This window comes from Theropithecus gelada, chromosome 1 (genome assembly GCF_003255815.1).
Source record: "Theropithecus gelada isolate Dixy chromosome 1, Tgel_1.0, whole genome shotgun sequence".
Classification (NCBI taxonomy): domain Eukaryota; kingdom Metazoa; phylum Chordata; class Mammalia; order Primates; family Cercopithecidae; genus Theropithecus; species Theropithecus gelada.
Genome location: NC_037668.1, coordinates 158,121,887 through 158,130,814, shown reverse-complemented (window position 1 = coordinate 158,130,814; position 8,928 = coordinate 158,121,887). Strand labels below are relative to the sequence as shown.

Sequence of the window (8,928 nt, the reverse complement as noted above, 5' to 3'; positions counted from 1 at the left end):
CTCTGTACACTGTACACATCGCCTGCAATTGCGCTTCAACACAGAGACCAGGCATTTCATTAGCTGACCTTCCCACACACATTCTTGCAAAGAGGAATAGTCAAGCAGGCTGTTTGGAGGCGAGCTGCCGTCATCCACCACCTTTGTCTGTAAGCGCAGAGCCTCGCACGCGCGATCCATCGGAAGCCCAAGCATTGTCAAGCTCTGCTGCTGCACCTGGGTCCGCAAGGTGGGCTCTGCCAGAGAAACCGTTAGAAACAATGCAAATGGGGAGTAAACATGGCCTCGCCCATGAAGAGGAAGCTGTGGTCAAAAGCATTTTGTCCCGGAACCCCGCAGCCCTCCCCATACCCTGGGCGCGGAGCACAAGGATTGGTCACTCCTCTTTGTACTGCTCTTTTCCTCTTATTTCAGCTTTCTTCCAGAACAAATCTGGTTGTAGATGGGCTTGGGGAGAATGGGGGCCTCTTCTCCAAGAAGCCCGGAGCCTGTTGGGCCGCCGGCGCCCCGTCTCCTCTTCTGCTGCGGAGGATCCCTGTTGGCGGTTGTGGTGCTGCTCGCGCTGCCGGTGGCCTGGGGTGAGACGCGGGCGGGCGTGGGGAGGCGCCTGGGCGGACGAGGCACCCGGGGTCCCGCAGGGAACTCGCGTGCCTCACTGGGCTGCGCTGCTCTGGGCGCCCGGGTCCGAAGGCAGTGCGATGGGTGGGCTGAGCGCGCGAACCGGCAGGGCGGCGGGTCTGGGATCCTTCTGCGCACTGGAGACCCTCGCTGCTTCTGGGTAAGCATGGAGTCCCCATGTGCATGGGGCTTAAGTCGTGACCAGCGCAGAGGAAGGCGCAGATGCTGAGCGGGTGTTGCATGAAATTCCTTGCATTTGTGTATTCACAGTCTAGGCTGGCTATAGCGGAGCATGGCGTTGATCCTAGCGAAAAGGGACTTGGGGATCCGACAAACCTGAGTTCTGGTCCTAGAAACTTAACTATGAGGCAGCTTAGCACACCTAAGTCTATTTGCTCTTCTGTAAAATGGGGACATTGATATCTGTGCATTGTGGAGTTGCTGCCTCAGTGGCATAAAGCCTGTCGAGTGTCTAACACAGGGCCTGTCCCCGAGTCCATTTCTGTCCCCCCAACCATTGCCTCTGCACTTTGCTCCCAATGGTGTTTAGACAAGCAGTCCTAGGGATGCAGGTATTACCTGACAACTGCCCCGCATAGAACTGTCCTCGTCCCCCACCCCAAGCCACCACCGCCATCATCACCCTTGCACTTGATTGATAGCATATTTTAAGACAGATGCATGCCAGGCAGTTGGAGATTAGAGGAGTAAGGGCAGCCCCAGAACATGCAGTGTAACCGCTGCAGGTAGAAGGGACAGTAGATATGTTTACAGTTCGCATTTTAGGGATGTGTTTAGTGCAAAATAAAGCCTATTATAACTACTATGGAAATTTTGAGGCCACATCTCTTCCTTTTTCTTAACTTCACATAGGTAAACATCTTCAATTAGAACCCTTCTATTATTATTTTTGGGCTCCCCAGAAGTCTTCTTGTTTGCCTAGACTCACTGGCAACATCTCAATTGAAGTGACAGTCTTGGTTGTTCCTGTCCAGCCTCTTCTGACAACTCCAGGTTCGCCCTTCTCTGCTACTAGACATTTTGCATTCTTTATTTGAGTGTTCCTTCTTCTCTAAAAGAGTAAAAAATAAAATAAATTAAAACCAAGTTCCCGCAAGAGTTGTTATTACTATTTGATCTCCTTAGGCACCAGAAAGTAACCTGTCAGGTGAAGAGATATGATAAAACTTGTAATTTTATTTTTAGGAGAGAAGCATGCCCAGTAAGTTAAGCAATCTGTTGTCAGTGCTTAAGAATTTGTGTCATCCTTGTGAGTACTGACCCTTTTCTTACTAGAATGTTGTTTTAGTTTGCCTATGTTGATTAAGTTACTGTTATAAACAATCCCTGACACTATTAATTGCAAAAATAAAAAAATTACTGAGGTTATCACAATAACCTCCAAATGTGAAACAGCCTAAACTATACTACCTGGAAATTTTCTTGCTGACATAATTTAAATTTTAAAATGCTGATGGATGTTTCCAGTGTGCACGGTCCTTTAGAATTTTAAAGAAGTATAAGAGCTATGCACCCAAGGTATATGCATGTAGAAGTAGGTGGTGGAGTTTTATGAAATCTACTTATTAGGAAGCCAGTGTTCAGCTTTTTCCAGCTTCTGCTACTTACCAGCTGGGGTCTTGGACCCAGTAAGTTAAGTCACATCACTGACCTTCAGTGTCCACATGTATAAAATGAGCATAACTGACATCCTGATCTCTGAAAGAGGTATTTTGAAAATCAGATGGTGTAATGCATGTGACAGTGTTTTGTAATCTGAAAACCCCCCTGCATGTCTGAAAAATCATGACTAAGAAGTCATGCAAGACTGCAGGATCACTGAAAAGGGAGAAGTCTTAGCTCCTACGATCAGGAAAGTGTGAGTGAAAGGTGTATGGATTTACTAGCACTTAAAGAATGAATCCAGAAACAGGTTGCATAGGACAGTTTATGGGGATATTTATTTCTATACAAAACATAGCAGAGGAACTAGGATTGGTTTGTTATGATTAACTCACAGTACCCGTGAAGTGGTATAGGGCTATTTGAAAGAGGACTTAGATTAGCTGCAAATAGATATTGCAAATGTAGGACAACCACTGAAAAAAGTGAAAAAAAGAATGATAATTATATGTGAATAAGAAAGAGAAAATTGCATCATATAAAATGCTCAGTTAAAACAATAAAGAGGGCCGGGAACGGTGGCTCATGCCTGTAATCCCAGCACTTTGGGAGGTTGAGGTGGGTGGATCACCTGAGGTCAGGAGTTCAAGACCAGCCTGGCCAACATAGTGAAACCCTGTCTCTACAAAAATACAAAAATTACCGAGGCATGATGGCGGGTGCCTGTAGTCCCAGCTACTTGGGAGGCTGAGGCATGAGGCGTGAGAATTGCTTGAACCTGGGAGGTGGAGGTTGCAGTGAGCGGAGATCATGCCATTGCACTCCAGCCTGGGTGACAGAGGCCAACTACATATCAAAAGAGAAAGAACGGAGGAAGGAAGGAAGGAAGGAAGGAAGGAAGGAAGGAAGGAAGGAAGGAGGAAGAAAGGAAGGAGAAAGAAAGAGAAAGAAAAGAAAGAAAATGAAAGAAAGAAAAAGGAAGGAAGGAAGGAAGGAAGGAAGGAAGGAAGGAAGGAAGGAAGGAAGGAGGAAGAAGGGAGGGAGGGAGGGAAGGAGGAAGGAAGGAAACCAATAAAACAATAAAGGGTAGGAAAAGAATGGAAGACAAAAAGTAGAAACACAGAACAAGAGAACAAAGGCAACAAATAGAAACCAGTAACAAACACTAAACCAACCATATGAACAATAATTTTGAGTGCCAATGATCTAAATGCACCATTTGAAACAGAGATCATCAGAGTGGATCAAGAAACAAGACCCAACAATATATTGTGTACAACAAGACCATTTTAAATATAGACGATATATATTAAAAGTAAATGGATAAAGATATACCATGCTAATGCTAGTTATAGAAAGCAGGAGTAACTGTGTTAATTTCAAACACAGCAGACTTCCGACCAAGAAAAATTATTAGGGATAAAGAGGGGCATCATATAATGATAAAGGGGCCACTTATCCAAGAAGACATAACAATATCCCATATGTATGCACCTGACAGACAGACAAAATATGTGACGCAAAACCCATAGAACTGCAAGGAGAAATAGATGGATTTACTATCATAGTTGGAGACGTCTATGATATCTTTCTGCTATCAGAAAAGGTGCTGAAGTCTCCTTATCAGAAATGGGCAGATTCAGCAGGCAGAAAATCCATAAGGACATACTTGAACTCAACAGCACCATCAATCCACTTGGATATAATTGACATATATAGGTGACTTCATCCAACAGCAGCAGAACACATATTCTCCGGCTCACATTCATGGGGATAGACCACATTCTGAGCCATAAAATAGTATGCAAATTAAGCTTTACCAGGCAGTGTTTAGCATAGGGTGAACTCTGGCGCCCTCATCTGGTCCTCATGTAGGATCTGGTTTGGTTACCCCTGCTAGGTAAAGGTGCAAGATAGAAGGGAAGTTCCAATTTGCTTTCTGTGCTTTATTCTGGTTTACATATGCTCAGATGAGTGGATGTATGATTTATATTATCTATTTTAATCTAAAATAACCTTCACATTTGGACAGGTAACATCAAAAGTGTCCTACACAGAAATACTGGGTGAAGATCCCTGTAATAAAACCAACTCCAGAAAACAAGAAAATGGCAGAGTTGACAATCCCTCTCACCTTCCCCGCAAAGACACATGTATACACATTTTTTTGTCAGAGGCATTAAGAGGAAGAAATGCTGTCAGTCTAATCACAGCTGATCACAACTTGATGAAACCAAAAAATCTAGAAAGTATCATGAAGACAGTTGACATACAGCTTTACATTCACTACTGTGACCAGAGAAACTCACTGTGGCTGTTTTTTGTTCCATTAGATGTCAACTAATGATTGTGTTAAGTCATAATGATTAACAAGGCATTTAAAATATTTATTTTATCTGTATTACATTTCAAAAAATTTATATTGAGACATAAAATTTATGTTTGAGTACATATATAATTTATAAATTTATATATTTTGAAAGTGCATGCTTTTTTTTTAAACTGAAAGAGGTGCCTAAGCAAAGCAAGTGCAAGTCTATTCCTTAAAGGTAAGTATGCAGAATGGAAAGCAGGAGTGTTCTTTGGGTTGACAGCTCATATTTCAACAGACATGAAAGTGATTATGTGTTAATTGTGTGTATAGCACAGAATAAATCAACTTGCTTTGAATGGAAGATCTGAACCAGGAGAATGTGAAAGTGGGCTGAGTCATATAAGACAAAACCGAAAAGGAGATAACAATATATACCCACTAGAATGGCTAACTTTAAAAAGATTGACTAAGCCAAGTGTTGGCGATAAGGTGAAGCAACTGGAATTATAATATACTGCTATTTGGCAGGTAAAATTATAACATTAACTTCAGAAAATAGTTCAACAGCTTCTTAAAACCTTAGACACACACCCTGTCATGTTACTCAGCATTTTACTCTTTAGTTTTTTACCCAAGAGCAATGAAATCATATGTCCACACAAAGACTTGTACGTGAATTTTCATAGCAGTTTTGTTTGTAATAACCAACAAGTGGAAACAATCCAAATGTCCCTGAACAAGTGAATGGATAAACTAAATTAAGATATATTTATACAATGAATATCACTCAGCAACAAAAGGAAACAATTTTTATATGTGCAGCAATCTAGATGGATCTCTAATTATGTTGTGTAAAGGCTAAAACATTAAAAAAAAAAAACCTGAGTGATTTCCTTTATACAATAGGATATAAACGCAGTGATTCAGGTTATATGAAATTTTAGAAAGTCAAATCAATCTGTAGTAAGAGAAAAGCACCTGAGTGATTTCCTTTATACGATAGGATATAAACGAGGTGATTCGGGTTATACGAAATTTTAGAAAGTCAAATCAATCTGTAGTAAGAGAAAACACGTTGAAGGTTGCCTAGGGAAGGAAGTGGATGTTTGGATGGATTACAGAAGGACATGAGGGAACTCTGTGGGGGTGGGGTGTATGATGGAAATGTTTATTGTCTTCATTTTGGTGATGGTTTCACAATGCATACATATAAGTAATCGAATTGTGTACTTTAAATACTAATCAATCATTGTATATAATATATCTTGATAAAGCTATAAAAACTTTTTAAAATTATGGTAGGTCTTCAGTTTATGGAGTTTATATTAATATATTTATCATAGGAACTAGCCGCAATTGACGGATTGGTAATAAAGGAGGGAAAGGAAACTATATCAAGCTTTCTTTGTTGAAGGCTCATATATTCCTTTTTTGAGCTATTATACAACTTTACTTTTTATAATTACCTACGCTATTCATATACTACTATGCAGGTAAGAATATTATGTAAGTAAGGGGAAGGAACTTCTTTCCAAGAATGGTTCATTCAATTTGTTTTGTTACTTTAGGTCTTGTTCTATCCTCTTGTTGCAAGCTTTGCTGTGACATTTACCCTCTCTTAATACAGCTTTTGGCACTAGGCGCTTCACTTGGAATTTCTTCCTTTGTCCAGCATCAATGGATAAGACAAATATTGAAATTCTATTTTATCCCATGTATCAATTAGAGGAAAGGTGAATGCATAACACTGAAAATAACAGGAACTGTTTTACTCAGTTTTTTTTGTTTTTTTGTTTTTTTGGGTTTTTTTACAGTGGTTCTCAAAGTGCTGTTATCTATCAAAATCAGCTGTGAAAATTTTTAAAAATGTAGACTCCTGGGCTCTAAACTAGACCAACTAAATGAGAGATTTGGGGGACATAGCTTGAATTCTTGATTTTTTTTTTTAAGTTTTATAAGTAATTCTTCATTTGTTGTTCTTTGCAACAAATATGCATTGAGTGCTTATAATTAAGTGTTAAGCACCAGGACTAGGTATTAATTTAGAGGTACAAAAAACACATCATCTCTTGCCTTTAAATTATTCATGTCTAATATCTATTGAGAGAAATAGATCCTTCTAAAAGCACACAAAGATAAAAGGCACAAATTGTAATAACAAACAATGCCAAATCCCTTAGAGGGTCAGGGAAGGCTTCAGATGAGATTGGGTGTGTTCAGGGCGGTATGGGCATAGACAGGCCAGGGAAGGCTTCGATAAGAAAGTACCATTTTAGCAGACACCTGGAGGAAGAATCAAAGTCAGAGCAAAGATAAAAGTGCGTCACACAGAAGGAATGTCATAGACAGGGGAAAAATGTGTGTCTTCGGGAAACTGAAAAAGGGGAAAGGGCCACACCTTGGTGAGGGGACCAAGTGGCATGAGATGAAGCAGGAAACATAGACAAGGGCATCCTTGTTTAACAACTGCTGGCTTAATAAAGCAAATGTGTGATGATGGATACAGGCTGTCTGGGAAAAATAAGTGAGAAATATGAGCTTTCTTGGAGCATCATCCTTTGCTTCAGTAGAAAGCACAGAGTTAGGCTTCCAATTCTGACTAAAGCGATTGTCAACAGGGAAAAGGCAACCTTAGCAATTCTCCTTTCTGTCCGGGATCCCGTGGGCACTATGATGGAGCTCATGAGATGCAGAAGAGAAGTTCCAGGCTGAATCGGGGGCATATTCACTTAGGAGAGCTGAGGTCCCCAATCACTGAGGTCATCCAGTGCATTCCCAACAACATAGGCTCATTCTAAACTAGCTCTGCAAAGGAGCAGAAAATAAACTCTTGGAAGCAAAGCAAGCACTCCCACTTTAGCAGAATGATAAAATTTAACTCTTAGAAGTCCCCCGCCTTTTCTAAGGGTAATAATCATAAGTATAACTTATGAAGTGCTTCTGTGTATGTGAGAGCATATACTACTTTTGATTCTTCCTACAAACCTGGTAGGAAAATATTACTCCCTTTATGAAGATGAAACTGAGGCTCAGCAAGATTAAGCAGTTTGCCTAAGACCTCATAGCCATTAAGTAGAAGACATTGGGTTCAAAGTTCAATCTATGAACCCAACATTTTTAACGCTATATACCATTCTCTTTTTGTATTAGTTTTCTGTTGCTGCTGTAACAAATTTCCACAAACTTAGTGGCTTAAGACGACAGAAATGTATTCTCTTCCAGTTCTGGAGACTGACGTCTAAAATAGATCCATAGGGCTGTGTTCCTTGTGGAGGCTCCAGGGGAGAAGGGGTTTTCTTGCTCTTTCCAGTTTCCAGGGTCTGCTTCCATCCTTTGGCTCATGGCCTCCTTCTTCTACCTTCCAAACCAGCACCATAGTGTCTTTAAATATCTTTCTTCTGTCTCCTTTCACCCTCTTACCTCCCTTTTATGAGGACCCTTGTGATTACATTTAAGGCCCACCTAGATAACCCAGGATAATCTGTACATCTCAAGATTCTTAATCACATCTGCAAAGCCCTTTTACCATTACAGGTAACATTCACAGGCTTCAGGGATCAGAACATGGATATCTTTGAGAGGTCCTTACTTAGCCTACCACACTTTTCCATATAGATTCTCAAAATTTTAGCTGAGCCTAACAGGGTAGTTTATTACCACTAGGGTCCAGTTTAGTAGCAAGTGCTTCCTTTAAGTGAAAAGGTGAAAGTTGTCCACTTAATAAGGAAAGAAAAACATTGTATGTTAAAGTTGCTAAGACCTAAGGTGAGAAGGAATCTTCTAACGATGAAATTGTGAAGAAGGAAAAATAAATCTGTGCTAGTTTTGTGGTCACATTTCAAACTGCAAAAGTTACAACCACAGTGCATGCTAAGTGCTTAGTTAAGAGGGGAAAGGCATTAAATTTGTGGGTGGAAGATGTGAACAGAAATGTGTTCTAGTTGACAGCTATCAGGTTTGGTACTATCTGAGGTTGGCTATTGGCTAATGTCTTGGAACATGTCCCCCACAGATACGTGGGTGACTACTGTATATTCAAAGTAAGCATTTATATATTGGGGAGTAGATCTCCCAACTCATTATTTATTTTTTATTTGTCCCACAAATAAAGTAAACAAAGTAGAATTTTAGGCAAGATTCATTTCTAGAGATAGAGATATTTTATTATAATAAGAAGGTTGCTCTACCATAAAATATAGCAATTTAACTTTTTATAATCCTGATAACCTCAAAATATATAACATAATAGATGGACAACATTATAAAAAGAAATAGACAAATGTACAATAAATAAAATATTTTAATACAACTCATTTAGTATCTAGTAAAACAAGTAGTCCCCCCAAAATCAGTAAGCATCTAGAAGATTTGAA

The 8,928-nt window shown here is 40.0% G+C and overlaps 1 protein-coding gene across 2 annotated transcripts in view; it reads left to right on the top strand.

Annotated features, from left to right (window-relative positions):
• Positions 1–337: 337 nt before the first annotated feature.
• CR1 (complement C3b/C4b receptor 1 (Knops blood group)) overlaps positions 338–8,928 on the top strand; it is a 204,860-nt gene continuing 196,269 nt past the window's right edge. For both annotated transcript variants that reach the window (XM_025396262.1, XM_025396253.1), the window contains exon 1: positions 338–578. In XM_025396262.1, the coding sequence (XP_025252047.1) occupies positions 443–578 (136 nt within the window). In that variant the 5' untranslated portion in view covers positions 338–442. The remainder of the gene's footprint in view (positions 579–8,928) is intronic.